The 21,833-nt window shown below is 40.3% G+C and overlaps 1 protein-coding gene across 3 annotated transcripts in view; it reads left to right on the forward strand.

The window, feature by feature from the left end:
- Positions 1-21,833, forward strand: part of LOC110507254 (nectin-1-like) — a 453,892-nt gene that overhangs the window by 156,914 nt on the left and 275,145 nt on the right. For all 3 annotated transcript variants that reach the window (XM_036964625.2, XM_090224052.1, XM_090224053.1), the window contains exon 5: positions 9,389-9,540. In XM_036964625.2, the coding sequence (XP_036820520.2) occupies positions 9,389-9,540 (152 nt within the window). The remainder of the gene's footprint in view (positions 1-9,388; positions 9,541-21,833) is intronic.

The raw sequence follows: 21,833 nt of genomic DNA on the forward strand, positions 1-21,833 counted from the left end.
CAAGCATGGGCAACACGGTGACAGTCAGACTAGTACCGACAGTATCTAGTCTATTTTAACTACAGTATCTAGACTATATCATCTACAGTATCTAGTCTTATTTTATCTACAGTATCTAGACTATTTCATCTACAGTATCTAGACTATTTTATCTACAGTATCTAGTCTTATTTTATCTACAGTATCTAGTCTATTTTATCTACAGTATCTAGTCTATTTCATCTACAGTATCTAGTCTATTTTATCTACAGTATCTAGACTATTTTATCTACAGTATCTAGTCTTATTTTATCTACAGTATCTAGTCTATTTTATCTACAGTATCTAGTCTATTTTATCTACAGTATCTAGTATATTTTATCTACAGTATCTAGTCTATTTCATCTACAGTATCTAGTCTATTTTATCTACAGTATCTAGACTATTTTATCTACAGTATCTAGTCTTATTTTATCTACAGTATCTAGTCTATTTTATCTTCAGTATCTAGTCTATTTCATCTACAGTATCTAGACTATTTTATCTACAGTATCTAGTCTATTTTATCTACAGTATCTAGTCTATTTTATCTACAGTATCTAGTCTATTTTATCTACAGTATCTAGTCTATTTTATCTACAGTATCTAGTCTTATTTTATCTACAGTATCTAGTCTATTTTATCTTCAGTATCTAGTCTATTTCATCTACAGTATCTAGACTATTTTATCTACAGTATCTAGTCTATTTTATCTACAGTATCTAGTCTATTTTATCTACAGTATCTAGTCTATTTTATCTACTGTATCTAGTCTATTTTATCTACAGTATCTAGTCTATTTTATCTACAATATCTATTTTATTTCCAGTATATTTTTATCTACAGTACAGTGCAAAAGTATTCATCCTCCTTGGCATTTTACATGTTTTTTGCATTACAACCTGTAATTTAAATATATTTTTATTTTTATTGGATGTCATGTATTGGACATATACAAAGTAATAAAAAATTGGTGAAGTGAAATGAAAAAAATAATTCTAAACAATAAAAATGTGAAAAGTGGTGCATGCATATGTATTCACCCCCTTTGCTATGAAACCCCTACATATGATCTAGTACAACCAATTACCTTCAGAAGTCAGATAATTTAGTTAAATAAAGTCCACCTGTGTGCAATCTAAGTGTCACATGATCTGTCACATGATGTCAGTATGTATACACCTGTTCTGAAAGACCGCAGAGTCTGCAACACCACTAAGCAAGGGGCAACATCAAGCAAGCGGCACCATGAAGACCAAGGAGCCAAATAGGTCAGTGACAAAGTTGTGGGGAAGTACAGATCAGGGTTGGGTTATAAAAAAATATCTGAAACTTTGAACATCCCGAGGAGCACCATTAAATCCATTATAAAATGTTTTAAAGAATATGGTACCACAACAAAAATGCCAAGAGAGGGTCGCCCACCAAAACTCACGGTCCTGGCAAGGAGTGCATTAATCAGAGAGGCAACAAAGAGACCAAAGATAACCCTGAAGGAGCTACAAAGCTCCACTGCGGAGATTGGAGTATCTGTCCATAGGACCACTTTAAGCCGTACACTCCACAGAGCTGGGCTTTATAAGCAAACACGTTTGCTGTTCGCCAAATGGCATGTGGGAGACTCCCCAAACATATGGAAGAAGGTAATCTGGTAAAATGAGACTAAAATGTAGCTTTTTGGCCATCAAGGAAAACACTATGTCTGCCGTAAACCCAATACCTCTCATCAACCCGAGAAAACCATCCCCACAGTGAAGCATGGTAGTGGCAGGATCATTATTTGGGCATGTTTTTCATCGGCAGGGACTGGGAAACTGGTTAGAATTGAAGGAATGATGGATGACACTAAATACAGGGAAATTATTGATGGATACCTGTTTCAGTCTTCCAGAGATTTGAGACTGGGACTGAGGTTCACCTTCCAGCAGGATAATGACCCTAAGCATACTGTTAAAGCAACACTCGAGTGCTTTAAGGGGAAACATTTAAATGTCTTGGAATGGCCTAGTCAACGCCCAGACCTCAATCCAATTGAGAATCTGTGGTGTGACTTTAAAATTGCTGTACACCAGCAGAACCCATCCAACTTGTAGGAGCTGGAGCAGTTTTGCCTTGAAGAATGGGCAAAAATCCCAGTGGCTAGATGTGCCAAGCTTATAGAGACATACCCCAAGAGACTTGCAGCTGTAATTGCTGGAAAAGGTGGCTCTACAAAGTATTGACATCGTGTGGGGGGGTGAATAGTTATGCACGCTCAAGTTTGCTGAGGTTTTTTTGTCAATTTTTTTGTCCATATATTTTATCTACTGTGTCTTGTCTCTTATCTGCAGTTTATAATCTCATATCTACATTATCTAGTCTCTTTTATCTACAGTATCTCATCTATTGTATCTATAGTATATAGTCTTTGTTTCTACATTATCTAATCTGTGTTATCTACAGTATCTAATCTATTTTATCTACATTATATAATTTATCTACAGTATCTAATCTATTGTATCTACATTATCTAATCTGTGTTATCTACAGTATCTAATCTATTGTATCTACATTATCTAATCTGTGTTATCTACAGTATCTAATCTATTTTATCTACATTATATAATTTATCTACAGTATCTAATCTATTTCATCTACATTATATATTTTATCTACAGTATCTGGACTCTTTTGTCTGCAGTTTAGTCTCTTATCTACAATATATATTCTCTCTTATCTACAGTATCTAGTCTATTTTATTGACAGTGTCTAATGTATTTTATTCACAATATATATTTTATCTACAATATCTAGTCACTTTTATCTATCATCCAGAAGGCGAGGTCAGTACAGGTGCATCAAAGCTGGGACCGAGAGACTGAAAAACAGCTTCTATCTCAAGGCCATCAGACTGTTAAACAGACATCACTAACATTGAGTGGCTGCTGCCAACATACTGATTCTCAACTCCAGCCACTTTAATAATGGAAAAATTGGATGTAATAAATGTGTCACTTTAAACAATACCACTTTATATAATGTTTTCATACCCTACATTACTCATCTCATATGTATATACTGTACTCTATACCATCTACTGCATCTTGCCTATGCCGCACAGCCATCGCTCATCCATATATTTATATATATATATTCTTATTCATTCCTTTACATTTGTGTGTGTTAGGTTGTTGTTGTGAAATTATTAGATTACTTGTTAGATATTACTGCATTGTCGGAACTAGAAGCACAAGCATTTCGCTACACTCGCATTAACATCTGTTAACCATGTGTATGTGACCAATAACATTTGATTTTATTACCATTGTTGTGTCGTCAGCAAACGTAATGATAGCGTTGGAGTTGTGTTTGGCCATGCAGTCGTGGGTGAACAGGGAACACAGAAGGGGACTAAGTACACACCATTGAGGGGCCCCAGTGTTGGGGGCGGGAGGTGTTTTGTCCCAGAGTCCTTAGCTTAGTGATGAACTCCGTGGGTACTATGGTGTTGAACGCTGAGCTGTAGTCAATGAACAGTGTTCTCACATAGGTGTTCCTTTTGTCCAGGTGGGAAAGGGCAGTGTGGAGTGTGATTGAGATTGCGTCATCTGTGGATCTGTTGGGGCTGTATGCAAATTAGAGTGGGTCTAGGGTGTCCGGGAGGATGCTGTTGATGTGAGCCATGACCAGCCTGTCAAAGCACTTTAAATAAGTTAAAAAATAAGTGCTTCTTTTTTTTGGTGCCGTTTTTAGAGGGGAATCGTAAAAGCTTTTTCATCTTTAAGAGAGGGAGGGAGGGAGGGAGAGAGAGAGAGAGGAGTTTTAGCTTCAGTTTAAGTGGTGGAGCCATAGATTAGGACTACATGCCTAAGAGCTGACATCAGTACTTTGCCTTTCAAATGATAAGTGTCAGTGCTGCAGAATATACACACAGCAGTATGTTGAGATGAAAAAGGAGAGATGTTCATGTTTTTTTCCAGGCCATAAGTGCTCCTCTCAATAAACAATGCTTGGTTTGATCCACACTAACAAATCATGCATAGGTTGGCTATGTGAGCATAAACAAACATCTAACCAGAGTCCAAATATCAAGCCATGTGACATCATAGAAACGCAATTCACTGTACCAACGTCCTCGTCCTGCTGTCCTCTCTGGCTCTTCATAGTACAACTCTTTTGACAACAGAGGAGCTTTGCCAACCATCTATAACTGGGTGGAAAAGAAGAGATTTATACAGTGAAATTGAGAGATAAACGTAGTAATTGTTCACTGAAGGCTGGGTAAGGGAAGGTGTCAACGGATTAATAGACCATTGTGTTCACCTCACTGTAGCCCTGCCACCACTGGGTATTAATGAGAGAGGGATGGAGGAAGAGAGAGGGAGGGTGGGGGGGGGGGGGTATAGAAGAGAGGTTTCTTTACAGGGGAAGAGGAGATTGGAAAGGGTAGAAGAGAGAGAGAGGGTGGGGGGGGGGATATATAGAAGAAATGTTTCTTTACAGGGGAAGAGGAGATTGGAGAGGGTAGAAGAGAGAGAGATGGTGGTGGGGGGGGGGTATATAGAAGAGAGGCTTCTTTACAGGGGAAGAGGAGATTGGAGAGGGTGGAAGAGAGAGAGATGGTGGTGGGGGGGTATATAGAAGAGAGGCTTCTTTACAGGGGAAGAGGAGATTGGAGAGGGTGGAAGAGAGAGAGATGGTGGTGGGGGGGGTATATAGAAGAGAGGCTTCTTTACAGGGGAAGAGGAGATTGGAAAGGGTAGAAGAGAGAGAGAGGGTGGGGGGGGTATATAGAATAGACATTTCTTTACAGGGGAAGAGGAGATTGGAGAGGGTAGAAGAGAGAGAGATGGTGAAGACAGAGGAAAGAGAGAGAGATGATATCATAAGATAGGGAGGATGAGGAGAGAGATGATATCATAGGATAGGGAGGATGAGGAGAGGGATGATATCATAGGATAGGTTAGGATGAGGAGAGAGATGATATCATAGGATAGGGAGGATGAGGAGAGGGATGATATCATAGGATAGGGAGGATGAGGAGAGGGATGATATCATAGGATAGGGAGGATGAGGAGAGGGATGATATCATAGGATAGGGAGGATGAGGAGAGGGATGATATCATAGGATAGGGAGGATGAGGAGAGGGATGATAATGGAGAAAGAGGGATGTAGAAGATGGGGTGAGGAGGCGGAGAGAGAGAGAATTATGTGTACAGACGAAGGGGCAGGCTGGGTGACAGATAGGAGGACATTGCTGTGGTGGAACAAGACTCCAAATGTGTTTTGAAGGCTCCTCCGGGCTGCTAGAGGAGCTACACATACACACACACACACACACACACACACACGTAAGGAAGACTTTGACAGAACACACACACACACACACACACACACGTAAGGAAGGCTTTGACAGAACAAGACAGAGCCGGAACAACCAGGATATAGGCACATAGCTATATACACATACACACAGACACACACACACACACACACAGACACACACACACACACACACACACACACAAAGCCAGACCAGGATATAGGCATACACATAGCTATATACACATACACACAGACACACACACACACACACACAAAGCCAGACCAGGATATAGGCATACACTTAGCTATAGAAATATACATATACACGTATTCCTTCACCCAGAAATCACCCTGTACAGTATCACATTCTGAGTCCTCAGTCTTTCTCCTCTGGGCTTTCAGTCCTGCAGTCCATCAATCCAGCTGCTATATACAGTTGAAGTGGGAAGTTTACATAAACCTTAACCAAATACATTTAAACTCAGTTTTTCACAACTCCTGACATTTAATCCTAGTAAACATTCCCTGTTTTAGGTCAGTTAGGATCACCGGTTTATTTTAAGAATGAAATGTCAGAATAATAGTAGAGAGAATGATACATTTCAGCTTTTATTTATTTCATCACATTCCCAGTGGGTCAGAAGTTTACATACACTCAATTAATATTTGGTAGCATTGCCTTTAAATTGTTTAACTTGGGTCAAACGTTTCGGGTAGCCTTCCACAAGCTTCCCACAATAAGTTGCGTAAATTTTGGCCCATTCCTGCTAGTGTAACGGAGTCAGGTTTGTAGGCCTCCTTGCTCGCACATGCTTTTTCAGTTCTGACCACAAATGTTCTATAGGATTGAGTTCTGGGCTTTGTGATGGCCACTCCAATACCTTGACTTTGTTGTCCTTAAGCCATTTTGCCACAACTTTGGAAGTATGTTTGGGGTCATTGTCCATTTGGAAGACCCATTTGCAACCAAGCTTTAACTTCCTGACTGATGTCTTGAGATGTTGCTTCAATATATCCACATAATTTTCCTACCTCATGAGGCCATCTCTTTTGTGAAGTGCACCAGTCTCTCCTGCAGCAAAGCACCCCCACAACATGATGCTGCCAACCCCGTTCTTCACGGTTGGGATGGTGTTCTTCGGCTTGCAAGCCTCCCCCTTTTTCCTCCAAACATAACGATGGTCATTATGGCCAAACAGTTCTATTTTTGTTTGGTCAGACCAGAGGACATTTCTTCAAAAACGATGATCTTTGTCCCCATGTGCAGTTGCAAAGCGTAGTCTGGCTTATTTATGTTTTTTTTTTAGAAGTGGCTTCTTCCTTGCTGAGCGGCTTTTCAGGTTATGTTGATATAGGACTCGTTTTACTGTGGATATAGATACTTTTGTACCTGTTTCCTCCAGCATCATTACAAGGTCCTTTGCTGCTGTTCTGGTGACTTGATTGAATTTTTTCGCACCAAAGTACGTTCATCTCTAGGAGACAGAACGCGTCTCCTTCCTGAGCGGTATGACGGCTGCATGGTCCCATGGTGTTTATGCTTGCGTACTATTGTTTGTATAGATGAACGTGGTACCTTCAGGCATTTGGAAATTGCTCCCAAGGATGATCCAGACTTGTGCAGGTCTACAATTTTTTTAATTAGCTTTTCCCATGATGTCAATCAAAGAGGCACTGAGTTTGAAGTTAGGCCTTGAAATACATCCACAGGTACACCTCCAATTCACTCAAATGATGTCAATTAGCCTTTCAGAAGCTTCTAAAGTCATGACATCATTTTCTGGAATTTTCCAAGCTGTATAAAGGAACAGTCAACTTAGTGTATGTAAACTTCTGACCCACTGGAATTGTGATACAGTGAATTATAAGTGAAATAATCTGTCTGTAAACAATTGTTGGAAAAATAACTTGTGTCATGAACAAAGTAGATGTCCTAACCGACTTGGCAAAACTATAGTTTGTTAACAAGACATTTGTGGAGTGGTTGAAAAATGAGTTTTAATGACTCCAACCTAAGTGTATGTAAACGTCCGACTTCAACTGTATAGTAGACACTATAGACCCCTATTTATTGAATACAGTATATAGTAGACACTATAGACCCCTATTTATTGAATACAGTATATAGTAGACACTATAGACCCCTATTTATTGAATACAGTATATAGTAGACACTATAGACCCCTATTTATTGAATACAGTATATAGTAGACACTATAGACCCCTATTTATTGAATACAGTATATAGTAGACACTATAGACCCCTATTTATTGAATACAGTATATAGTAGACACTATAGACCCCTATTTATTGAATACAGTATATAGTAGACACTATAGACCCCTATTTATTGAATACAGTATATAGTAGACACTATAGACCCCTATTTATTGAATACAGTATATAGTAGACACTATAGACCCCTATTTATTGAATACAGTATATAGTAGACACTATAGACCCCTATTTATTGAATACAGTATATAGTAGACACTATAGACCCCTATTTATTGAATACAGTATATAGTAGACACTATAGACCCCTATTTATCGAATACAGTATATAGTAGACACTATAGACCCCTATTTATTGAATACAGTATATAGTAGACACTATAGACCCCTATTTATTGAATACAGTATATAGTAGACACTATAGACCCCTATTTATTGAATACAGTATATAGTAGACACTATAGACCCCTATTTATTGAATACAGTATATAGTAGACACTATAGACCCCTATTTATTGAATACAGTATATAGTAGACACTATAGACCCCTATTTATTGAATACAGTATATAGTAGACACTATAGACCCCTATTTATTGAATACAGTATATAGTAGACACTATAGACCCCTATTTATTGAATACAGTATATAGTAGACACTATAGACCCCTATTTATTGAATACAGTATATAGTAGACACTATAGATCCCTATTTATTGAATACAGTATATAGTAGACACTATAGACCCCTATTTATTGAATACAGTATATAGTAGACACTATAGACCCCTATTTATTGAATACAGTATATAGTAGACACTATAGACCCCTATTTATTGAATACAGTATATAGTAGACACTATAGACCCCTATTTATTGAATACAGTATATAGTAGACACTATAGACCCCTATTTATTGAATACAGTATATAGTAGACACTATAGACCCCTATTTATTGAATACAGTATATAGTAGACACTATAGACCCCTATTTATTGAATACAGTATATAGTAGACACTATAGACCCCTATTTATTGAATACAGTATATAGTAGACACTATAGACCCCTATTTATTGAATACAGTATATAGTAGACACTATAGACCCCTATTTATTGAATACAGTATATAGTAGACACTATAGACCCCTATTTATTGAATACAGTATATAGTAGACACTATAGACCCCTATTTATTGAATACAGTATATAATAGACACTATAGACCCCTATTTATTGAATACAGTATATAGTAGACACTATAGACCCCTATTTATTGAATACAGTATATAGTAGACACTATAGACCCCTATTTATTGAATACAGTATATAGTAGATGCTATAGACCCCTATTCATTGAAAACAGTATGTAGTAGACGCTATAGACCCCTATTTATTGAATACAGTATATAGTAGATGCTATAGACCCCTATTCATTGAAAACAGTATGTAGTAGACGCTATAGACCCCTATTTATTGAATACAGTATATAGTAGACACTATAGACCCCTATTTATTGGGTGTGATAAGAGATGTGACCACTAGGGTGTGATAAGAGTTGTGACCAGTGGGATCTTTAACACAGGATGTAGTAGACACTAGACCCCTATTTATTGAATACAGTATATAGTAGATGCTATAGACTCCTATTTTTGGGGTGTGATAAGAGTTGTGACCAGTGGGATCTTTAACACAGTATGTAGTAGACACTAGACCCCTATTTATTGAATACAGTATATAGTAGATGCTATAGACCCCTATTTTTTGGGTGTGATAAGAGTTGTGACCAGTGGGATCTTTAACACCCTATCTTGCTCCTCTCTTCTACAGGTTGAATGGATCTCTTCCCAGCACCGTGGAGATTCTTAACAACTCTCTGATCTTCAAGGGCGCGGTGACCTATGAGCTAGCTGGGACGTACGTGTGTGCTGCCACCAATGGGATTGGGACTCGTACTGGTCTGGTCCAGGTTAATGTTACTGGTAGGTGACCAACTGGTACAAGCTTCTTCTTCTCTGCTCTGGGCTTCTGGTTTCTCTCTACTCTGGGATTCTGTTCTCTCTGCTCTGTGCTTCTGGTTTGTCTCTGCTCTGGGCTTCTGGTTTCTCTTTACTCTGGGATTCTGGTCTCTCTCTACTCTGGGATTCTGGGCTCTCTCTGCTCTGGGCTTCTGGTTTCTCTCTGCTCTGAGCTTTTGGTTTATCTCTGCTGTGGGCTTCTGGTTTCTCTCTGCCCTGGGCTTCTGGTTTCTCTCTGCTCTGGGCTTCTGGTTTCTCTCTGCTCTGGGCTTCTGGTTTCTCTCTGCTCTGAGCTTTTGGTTTATCTCTGCTGTGGGCTTCTGGTTTCTCTCTGCCCTGGGCTTCTGGTTTCTCTCTGCTCTGGGCTTCTGGATTATCTCTGCTCTGAGCTTTTGGTTTCTCTCTGCTGTGGGCTTCTGGTTTCTCTTTGCTTTGGGCTTCTGGTTTCTCTCTGCTCTGGGCTTCTGGTTTCTCTCTGCTCTGGGCTTCTGGTTTCTCTCTGCTCTGTATTGCCACTAACGTACTTGGTTATCTCACATAGTGAGAATGTATGGTCAGCAGTTGGCCTAAATGCAAATAGACCATTGCCATATATGGATCTGTACCATTTAATTTGAACTGGACTGTGTTTAGAGCATGAGTGGTCGTGAGTAGATGCACTTGTTTTAAGATCAAAGCAAGAGCTGCATGTAGCTATGTGTGCATATTTGTTCATATCCTTTGCCACTTAGTGAGATATTAGCCCAGTTATATATAGATAATTTGGAGTCAGCAATAGGGGAGTGATTGCCTTCTACAAAAGCACAAAACGTGAACATCTAGACATCTTTGAAAATAAAGTCAGGTAAAGAGCATTTTTTCTGTCTTAAAGGGGCAGTGTTGTATTTTGAGACAGGCTTGAACAAGCTAAGTAGCCAATAGGCAGTGGGTAGCAATATTTGTCTGATTCTCTGTAATAATGGAATGGGAATAATAATGCTTTTTATTTTGTGAAGTGGTTTCTTACATCAAACAACACAACATTTTCAGTTAACTCCTTGTCTGAAGGTTATTGTCAAGCCCTGCATGACTTTTTGCCCTCAAAAGTATCATGCAATGTCGGCCTACATCGAACACCACACACTGGCTGCTACTGTAGGCTTAATGATATAACATATCTTTCCATGTTCAAGTGTTATGAGATGCATTTTCTCCTTCATGACATGGCATAGGCCAGACAGAACATCACACATTCATGAAAAAAATAAACAAGAATGACAGTTTAATGACTCTGACCCCTCTCTTCCACATGACATAGCTGTCCCTCCTCTACTGAATGTTACACATCCCCTTAATGTCCATGGTCCCTGAGTGTTGCACACAATGTTATTGCACAACCATATTGTTTCTATGTCCAGAATTATTTTACACACACATACACACTGCAATCCCTGTCATCCTCACCCAAAATAACTTGCCTTGCTTTGTATGTTGTCTCATGTTGTGTATTTAAATACTTACTGCTCTCTGCCTAGTGTGATCGTAACACCTCTAACCTTTACAGCTATAACCTTTACAGTACTAACCTTTACAGTACCAACCTTTACAGTACTAACCTTTGCAGTGCCAACCTTGACAGTACCAACCTTTACAGTACCAACCTTTACAGTACCAACCTTTACAGTACCAATCTTTACAGTACCAATCTTTACAGTACCAACCTTTACAGTACCAATCTTTACAGTACTAACCTTTACAGTACCAATCTTTACAGTACTAACCTTTGCAGTGCCAATCTTTACAGTACTAACATTTACAGTACCAATCTTTACAGTACTAACATTTGCAGTGCCAATCTTTACAGTGCCAATCTTTACAGTACCAACCTTTACAGTACTAACCTTTACAGTACTAACCTTTACAGTATTCGTTCTATCCTAGCTGATCAAACCTTTACAGTACTAACCTTTATAGTTCTCATTCAACCCTAACAGCGCTAACCTGTACAGTACTAACATTTACAGTACTAACCTTTACAGTACTCATTCAACCCTAACTGATCTAACCTTTACAGTACTCGTTCAACCCTAAACGCTCTAACCTTTACAGTACTCGTTCAACCTTTACAGTTCTAAACTTTACAGTACTAACCTTTACAGTACTCGTTCAACCCTAACTGATCTAACCTTTACAGTACTAGTTCAAACCTAACTGATATTACCTTTACAGTACTAGTTCAAACCTAACTGATATTACCTTTACAGTACTAGTTCAAACCTAACACCTCTAACCTTTACAGTACTAACCTTTACAGTACTAACCTTCACAGTACTAACCTTTACAGTACTAACCTTTACAGTACTAACCTTTACAGTACTAACCTTCACAGTACTAACCTTTTACAGTACTTATTTTTAGTGGCGTGTGTCTTTTTTTCAAGGAATGTTTCACTTTCTCTGGTCATTGGAGTAACAACATGAATTGGTGCATGAGGCAGAAATAATGCATTGTGACTTAGCTAGAAGACTGTCTCCCCTTTTCTCAGGGTAGGGAGGGAGGGTGAGTCGGGTGAGATGCAGCTGCTCCCTCCCCACAGACTGACCATCAGATGATCCCTCCCTACAGACTGACCATCAGATGATCCCTCCCTACAGACTGACCATCAGATGCTCCCTCCCACAGACTGACCATCAGATGCTCCCTACCCAAAGACTGACCATCAGATGCTCCCTCCCCACAGACTGACCTTCAGATGCTCCCTCCCCACAGACTGACCTTCAGATGCTCCCTCCCCACAGACTGACCTTCAGATGCTCCCTCCCCACAGACTGACCATCAGATGTTCCCTTCCTACAGACTGACTATCAGATGCTCCCTCCCCACAGACTGACCATCATACAGACTGACTATCAGATGCTCCATCCCCACAGTGGTCTGTTACCCACATTTTTTTTAATGATTTCCAAATTGTCTGAGAAGAACAACATTGTCAGTGCAATTTAAGCATAACCAATATGATAATGCATTGGACCTGTAGTCTACTCCATAAACCTCAGTGATAATGCATTGGACCTGTAGTCTACTCCATAAACCTCAGTGATAATGCATTGGACCTGTAGTCTACTGCATAAACCGCAGTGATAATGCATTGGACCTGTAGTCTACTGCATAAACCTCAGTGATAATGCATTGGGCATGTAGTCTTCTGCACAAACCTCAGTGATAATGTATTGAACCTATATTCTGCTGCACAAACCTCAGTGATAATGTATTGAACCTATATTCTGCTGCACAAACCTCAGTGATAATGTATTGAACCTATATTCTACTACATAAACCCCAGTGATAATGCATTGGGCATGTAGTCTTCTGCACAAACTTCAGTTATAATGCATGGGCCTGTAGTCTACTGCATGAACCTCAGGGATAATGTATTGAACCTATAGTCTACTGCATGAACCTCAGGGATAATGTATTGAACCTATAGTCTACTGAATGAACCTCAGGGATAATGTATTGAACCTATAGTCTACTGCATAAACCTCAGGGATAATGTATTGAACCTATAGTCTACTGCATAAACCTCAGTGATAATGTATTGAACCTATAGTCTACTGCGTAAACCTCAGGGATAATGTATTGAACCTATAGTCTACTGCACAAACCTCAGTGATATTGTATTTAACCTATAGTCTACTGCATAACCAATATGATTATGCATTGGACCTGTAGTCTATTGCACCAACCCCAGTGATAATGTATTGGTCCTATAGTCTACCACAAACCCTGTTGCTACATAACTGTTTTTAATTGGTTAATGTTGCATAAGCTTACGTTTTTTAAGTCATGTTTACAAATAAAACGTGTGGTAGATCTCGGCTTGCATTGTGACTCAGAAAGTGATCAGTCTTCAGTGTTTGAGTGAGTTTCTATGTGAGGACAGTGAGTGCATGAACATAGTTCAGTCTGTGCATGTAAGGGTCTAGAAGAGGGAGTGCTCTCTCTCTCTCTGTCTCTGTCTCTCTCTCTTTCTTTATTTCTTTATTTATTTATCTCTGTTCACAAACACACCCTACAGAGCCCCAGGACAACAGCACAATTAGACCCAACCAAATCATGAGAAAACAAAAAGATAATTACTTGACACATTGGAAAGAATTAACAAAAAAACAGAGCAAACTAGAATGCTATTTGGCCCTACACAGAGAGTACACAGCGGCAGAATACCTGACCACTGTGACTGACCCAAAATTAAGGAAAGCTTTGACTATGTACAGACTCAGTGAGCATAGCCTTGCTATTGAGAAAGGCAGACATGGCTCTCAAGAGAAGACAGACTATGTGCTCACTGCCCACAAAATGAGGTGGAAACTGAGCTGCACTTCCTAACCTCCTGCCCAATGTATGACCATATTAGAGAGACATATTTCCCTCAGATTACACAGATCCACAAAGAATTCGAAAACAAATCCAAATTTGAAAAACTCCCATATCTACTGGGTGAAATTCCACAGTGTGACATCACAGTAGCAAGATTTGTGACCTGTTGCCACGAGAAAAGGGCAACCAGTGAAGAACACACACCATTGTAAATACAACCCATATTTATGCTTATATTTTATCTTGTGTCCTTTAACCATTTGCACATTGTTAAAACACTGTATATGACATTTGTAATGTCTTTACTGTTTTGAAACCTCTGTATGTGTAATGTTTACTGTTAATTTTTGTTGTTTTTCACTTTATATATTCACTTTGTATGTTGTCTACCTCACTTGCTTTGGTAATGTTAACACATGTTTCCCATGCCAATAAAGCCCTTGAATTGAATTGAATTGAGAGAGATAAAGAGGGAGACACAGAAAGAGAGAGAGATAGAGAGAGGGAGTTAGAGAGGGGCGTAGAGAGGGTGAGAGAAAGATAGAGAAGGATGTGGCCGATGACAGTGTGTCGTCTAATGGACGCTAACATATTGCGTTATTCTCTTACCTTTTTATTAGCCTGCCATCCAGCCTTAGGGAGGGAGGCAAGTAGGTGTAGTGAAGAAATACCAACGGAACACTTTAAGCTCATTAAGAACAGAGACTAAAGGTCATTCTAAAGAATAGAGTCAATTAAATAAATGACCCATTTTACACAAACAGCTATTTTTTTTATAAATCATTCATTGTTGAGTTTTAATGTCGACTTCCGATGGGGATCAGCAGACAAACATAATTTTAAATATAAATAAAATGACATAATTTTGATGTATAGAATGAAAACCTTGATATTGACTGATTAATCTCTCTGATGCATTAGAATATAATGGACGGCCCTGTGGTTGTGTTATATACAGTATAGAGAGACTGACCTAGAGAAGTGTTGTTAACCTTTAAAGATTATTCACACTGAATAGGGTGATATCTCTCTAACGAAGTTCATTAAAGGTTTCTCTCATGACTGTGTTGTTTTGCGGGAACAGACTGTCGACCCAAGCGGCTCTGCTGATCTGAACGCTTCATCCGGTCATTAACGTTCACCATGAATGATGGGTTTGGAAAAGATGTGGTTCTCTGCTATTCACCCTCTGAGACACCAACCCAGTGTGGTTCTCTGCAATTCATTCTCTCTCTCTCTCTCTCTCTCTCTCTCTCTCTCATGCCTTCTATCTCTCCCTTTATCTCGCTCTCCCTTTCTCTCTCTCCTTCCATCCCTCTCGCCATACTCAGTGATGTGTCTCAGCTGTGTTGGGAAAATGTCTTGCCAAAGAGAAACCAAATGACTGTTTAAATGGGGAGTTAATTAGTTTACCCCTCTCATCAGGGTTAGATCATTATTTCCCCACAATAGTGTGTTGATATCTGAGCATCTTTGAGCAACCCTTTAACCCCTGTATGATGTGGGCTGGACTCCAAGGATGCATCCCAACTGGCACACGTTTCTTATTCCCTTGATAGTGCACTACTATCACTGGAGGATGATTTGGTCATCTGACTGCTGGAAAGGGGTTTAAAGTAGGTAGGGGCTGTGCTATATGTTGTTAAAGGAGATATGGGCTGTGTTATATGTTGTTAAAGGAGATACGGGCTGTGTTATATGTTGTTAAAGGAGATACGGGCTGTGTTATATGTTGTTAAAGGAGATACGGGCTGTGTTATATGTTAAATGAGATATGGTCTGTGTTATATGTTTGTAAAGGAGATAGGGACTGTGCTATATGTTGTTACAGGATATATGAGGGGCCCCAGTGTTGAGGATCAGCATGGCAGATGTGTTACCTACCCTTACCACCTGGGGTGGCCCATCAGGATGTCCAGGATCCAGTTGCAGAGGGAGATGTTTAGTCCCAGGGTCCTTAGCTTATAGATGAGCTTTAAGGGCACTATGGTGTTGAACGCTGAGCTAAATTCGATGAACAGCATTCTCACATAGGTGTTCCTTTTGTCCAGTTGGGAAAGGGCAGTGTGGAGCACGATTGACATTGCGTCATCTGTGGATCTGTTGGGGAGGTATGTGAATTGGAGTGGGTCTAGGGTGTCCATGAGAGCTATAGGTTGGTAGTCATTTCGGTAGGTTACCTTGGTGTTCTTGAGATAGTGGGGGTGGAGAGAGGGATAGGGAGATAGTGGGGGTGGAGCGAGGGATAGGGAGATAGTGGGGGTGGAGAGAGGGATAGGGAGATAGTGGGGGTGGAGAGAGGGATAGGGAGATAGTGGGGGTGGAAAGAGGGATAGGGAGATAGTGGGGGTGGAGAGAGGGATAGGGAGATAGTGGGGGTGGAGAGAGGGATAGGGAGATAGTGGGGGTGGAGAGAGGGATAGGGAGATAGTGGGGGTAGAGAGAGGGATAGGGAGATAGTGGGGGTGGAGAGAGGGATAGGGAGATAGTGGGGGTGGAGAGAGAGATAGGGAGATAGTGGGGGTGGAGAGAGGGATAGGGAGATAGTGGGGGTGGAGAGAGGGATAGGGAGATAGTGGGGGTGGAGAGAGGGATAGGGAGATAGTGGGGGTGGCGAGAGGGATAGGGAGATAGTGGGGGTGGCGAGAGGGATAGGGAGATAGTGGGGGTAGAGAGAGAGAGCTGGCATGGTGAGAACAGAGACTAGAGTGATTCCTCTAACGCAGATGCAACGATCTTCACCTATCTTTCCTTCCAATGATCTAAGGAGTTGATACCAGTATGGGAGTTACTGCCTTAATAGAATGTATTTTACCTATCCGGTGCTTTGAGGTTGAGGTCCTTTATCCTCCCTCTGACTTCTGACCGAGGGAACATTACATTACTGCCTCCTCATCCCCTCCTCATCCTCTCCCTCCCACCTCATCCCCTCCCTCCCTGTCTCTTCATCCCCTCCCCTCCTCATCCCCTATCCCAAGTCCAGAACACCACAGAGACATAGAACGTCACCTAGATGTAGTTGCTGATGCTTGTATGGTTGAATCATCAGCATACATGGACACACATGCTTTGTTTAATGCCAGTGGCAGGTCATTGGTAAAAATAGAAAAGAGGGCCTAGAGGGATGAGGGACCGCAGCAGAGGAGAGTAGTGAAGGGTAGAGGAGAGGATTATCAGACTGCCCAGCGTTTCCCTTGTCTCTCTTCCTTCTTCTTCTTCCTCTCCCACTCCATCCATCTCCTTCATTCCTATGGGTTCCACCCCCCTCTGGACTGTGGTGGCTAGATGCCGAGGTGGTGCAGGGAAGTAGGATGGTGGTTGGTGCGGCTGCTGGAGGTGACCTAGCGTTGCTCGCTCTCTCTCTCTCTCATTCATGTGTGTAAGAATGTCAGAATAATCCCATTACAGGGTCAGATTAAAACCTGGGAGCTCTGAAAGGCCTGAGGGCTGATACCCAGCCATATTGGTTCACACATTTGGCCGCCTTTCCTTCCAGTCCTCTGCTGCCAGTGACTGGAACGAAACCGCTGAAGTTGGAGACTTAATTTCCCTCACCAACTTTAAACATCAACTATCTGAGCAGCTAACCGATCGCTGCAGCTGTACATAGTCCATCGGTAAATAGCCCACCCAATCTACCTACCTACCTCATCCCCATACTGTTTTTATCTTATTTACTTTTCTGCTCTTTTGCACACCAGTATCTCTACTTGCACATGACCATCTGATCATTTATCACTCCAGTGTTAATCTGCTAAATTGTAATTATTCACTCCTATGGCCTATTTATTGCCTACCTCTTCATGCCTTCTGCACACACTGTTTATAGACTTTCTTTTTTCTACTGTGTCATTGACTTGTTTGTGTTATTGGCTTGTGTATTGTTTACTCCATGTGTAACTCTGTGTTGTCTGTGTCACACTGCTTTGCTTTATCTTGGCCAGGTCGCAGTTGCAAATGAGAACTTGTTCTCAACTAGCCTACCTGGTTAAATAAAGGTGAAATAAATATATAAACATAGTAGTCAAAATCTATCAAATCCTGCCTGAGAGCGCATATATAGGCAGGATTTGCAGTTTTGCAACTTTAACATTGGTTCCACTGCGCCAGGCAAGCTACATCATAGTCTTGTGGCAAGCAAGAGACCTGAGTTTGTACCCGGTCGGTGACAAAGAGATGGATACAGAGGGAGAGATGGATGGATAGAAGGGGAGAAGCTAGAGAGAGAGAGGGGGACCGGAGGGACTGTTTTGGTGGCTGTGAGGTCTTTATGGTGCATTTATATTTGGGTTGGTATTTAAGGGTGAGAGTAAAGCATAGTTCACACTGCAGGGCCTTAATGCTCAAAACAGTTCCGGAATACTGACTGTCCAAACAGCAAGTCACCAAATCAGATTGCTTTTCAGACCAGTCATTTTCTGACATGGTTACGCTAGTTGTCATAGTAACGGCGGTGCACAGTGATGTAGGCTGATTGGTGGTGGTGCTTTCAAAATAAATAAAAAAAATATTTTTGTCTAGTCACAGCAGTCAAAGACAGTAGATAGTAACTAGGTAGTCACAACAGTCAAATACAGTATATACAGTAACTAGGTAGTCACAGCAGTCAAATGCAGTATATACGGTAACTAGGTAGTCACAGCAGTCAAATACAGGAGATACGGTAACTAGGTAGTCACAGCAGTCAAATACAGGAGATACGGTAACTAGGTAGTCACAGCAGTCCAATACAGTATATACGGTAACTAGGTAGTCACAGCAGTCAAATACAGTATATACGGTAACTAGGTAGTCACAGCAGTCAAATACAGTAGATAGTAACTAGGTAGTCACAGCAGTCAAATGCAGTATATGCGGTAACTAGGTAGTCACAGCAGTCAAATAAAGTATATACGGTAACTAGGTAGTCACAGCAGTCAAATACAGTCAAATACAGTATATATGGTAACTAGGTAGTCACAGCAGTCAAATGCAGTATATACGGTAACTAGGTAGTCACAGCAGTCAAATACAGTCAAATACAGTAGATAGTAACTAGGTAGTCACAGCAGTCAAATGCAGTATATACGGTAACTAGGTAGTCACAGCAGTCAAATGCAGTATATACGGTAACTAGGTAGTCACAGCAGTCAAATGCAGTATATACGGTAACTAGGTAGTCACAGCAGTCAAATACATTATACGGTAACTAGGTAGTCACAGCAGTCAAATGCAGTATATACAGTAACTAGGTAGTCACAGCAGTCAAATACAGGAGATACGGTAACTAGGTAGTCACAGCAGTCAAATACAGTATATACGGTAACTAGGTAGTCACAGCAGTCAAATACAGTATATACGGTAACTAGGTAGTCACAGCAGTCAAATACAGTAGATAGTAACTAGGTAGTCACAGCAGTCAAATACAGTAGATAGTAACTAGGTAGTCACAGCAGTCAAATGCAGTATATACGGTAACTAGGTAGTCACAGCAGTCAAATACAGTATATACGGTAACTAGGTAGTCACAGCAGTCAAATACAGTAGATAGTAACTAGGTAGTCACAGCAGTCAAATACAGTATATACGGTAACTAGGTAGTCACAGCAGTCAAATACAATAGATAGTAACTAGGTAGTCACAGCAGTCAAATACAGTATATACGGTAACTAGGTAGTCACAGCAGTCAAATACAGTAGATAGTAACTAGGTAGTCACAGCAGTCAAATACAGGAGATACGGTAACTAGGTAGTCACAGCAGTCAAATACAGGAGATACGGTAACTAGGTAGTCACAGCAGTCAAATACAGGAGATACGGTAACTAGGTAGTCACAGCAGTCAAATACAGTATATACGGTAACTAGGTAGTCACAGCAGTCAAATGCAGTAGATAGTAACTAGGTAGTCACAGCAGTCAAATACAGTATATACAGTAACTAGGTAGCCACAGCAGTCAAATACAGTGTATACGGTAACTAGGTAGTCACAGCAGTCAAATACATGATATACGGTAACTAGGTAGTCTCAGCAGTCAAATACAGTAGCTAGTAGATAGCTAGTCACAGCCGTCAAATACAGTAGATAGTGGCTAGGTAGTCACAGCAGTCAAATACAGTAGCTAGTAGCTAGGTAGTCACAGCAGTCAAATACAGTAGCTAGTAGATAGGTAGTCACAGCAGTCAAATACGATAGGTAGTCACAGCAGTCAAATACAGTAGCTAGTAGATAGGTAGTTACAGCAGTCAAATACAGTAGCTAGTAGATAGGTAGTTACAGCAGTCAAATACAGTAGATAGTAGATAGGTAGTCACAGCAGTCAAATACAGTAGCTAGTAGATAGGTAGTCATAGCAGTCAAATACAGTAGCTAGTAGATAGGTAGTCACAGCAGTCAAATACAGTAGCTAGTAGCTAGGTAGTCACAGCAGTCAAATATAGTAGATAGGTAGTTACAGCAGTCAAATACAGTAGATACGGTAACTAGGTAGTCACAGCAGTCAAATACAGTATATACAGTAGATAGGTAGTGACAGCAGTCAAATACAGTATATACAGTAACTAGGTAGTCACAGCAGTCAAATACAGTATATACGGTAACTAGGTAGTCACAGCAGTCAAATACAGTATATACGGTAACTAGGTAGTCTCAGCAGTCAAATGCAGTATATACGGTAACTAGGTAGTCACAGCAGTCAAATACAGTATATACGGTAACTAGGTAGTCACAGCAGTCAAATACATTATATACGGTAACTAGGTAGTTACAGCAGTCAAATACAGTATATACGGTAACTAGGTAGTCACAGCAGTCAAATACAGTAGCTAGGTAGTCACAGCAGTCAAATACATTATACGGTAACTAGGTAGTCACAGCAGTCAAATACATTATATACAATAACTAGGTAGCCACAGCAATCAAATACAGTAACTTGGTAGCCACAGCAGTCAACTAGCTAGCTGTTTAGCTTTCTAACACACTCACCTCTTTGTTTTTAAACAGTTACCAAGCTAGCTAGCTACCACATGTTTTTAAACAGTTACCAAGCTAGCTAGCTACCACATGTTTTTAAACAGTTACCAAGCTCGCTAGCTAGCTACCACATGTTCTTGTCAAACTCTCACAGAGTAGCTAGCAAGCAGCAATATTTACCAAATAACAGTCAAAAAACTATATGAGGGCAAATAAATCAGATTTGACCATTACAGATATGTATCATCCCCTGTTAATGAACAGATATCATCCCCTGTTCATGAACATGTATCATCCCCTGCCGTGCTAAATAGCCTACTATTTTAAATCCATTTAAAATACTAATTTTGACTAAAGATATAAATGCAATTTTCTCCTCTTCTATTGTCCTACCTGACCATGGAATAACACTACCAGACAAGTGCTTTGTTGCATTGAATCATTCAATAGCTGTGTGAGAGAGGGTGTTTAAGAGAGGCAACATTACATGATATAAATAGGAGTCAAGGCTGAATTATTTAATACAATGTACATGTTTGGTAATGCTGGCAGAAGCAGTCTTCTGTCACTCTACAATAGGGCTGCCCAACCCTCTTCCTGGAGATATACTGTCCTGTGGGTTTTCAGTTTTCAACCCTAATTTAACACACCTGGTTCTATTTATTAGCTACTCAACAAGACCTTTTAACTAGCTGAATCAGATATGCTAAATTAGATTGAAAAAAATAAGGGACCTAGACAATTCCTGATTCTGCCATTAGTCTTCCGTTAAAGAACACCCTCTGTGTTCTGTTAGGCCGTTTAACTCTTTATCCACAATATAGCAGGGGGTGTAAAGCCATAACAGATACGTTTTTCCAGCAGCAGACTATGATCGATAATGTAAAAAGCCGCACTGAAGTCTGACAAAACTGCCCCCACAATATTTTTATCATCAATTTTTCTCAG

The sequence above is a fragment of the Oncorhynchus mykiss genome, chromosome 27, assembly GCF_057628025.1.
Source record: "Oncorhynchus mykiss isolate SJ-2025 chromosome 27, ASM5762802v1, whole genome shotgun sequence".
Lineage (NCBI taxonomy): Eukaryota > Metazoa > Chordata > Actinopteri > Salmoniformes > Salmonidae > Oncorhynchus > Oncorhynchus mykiss.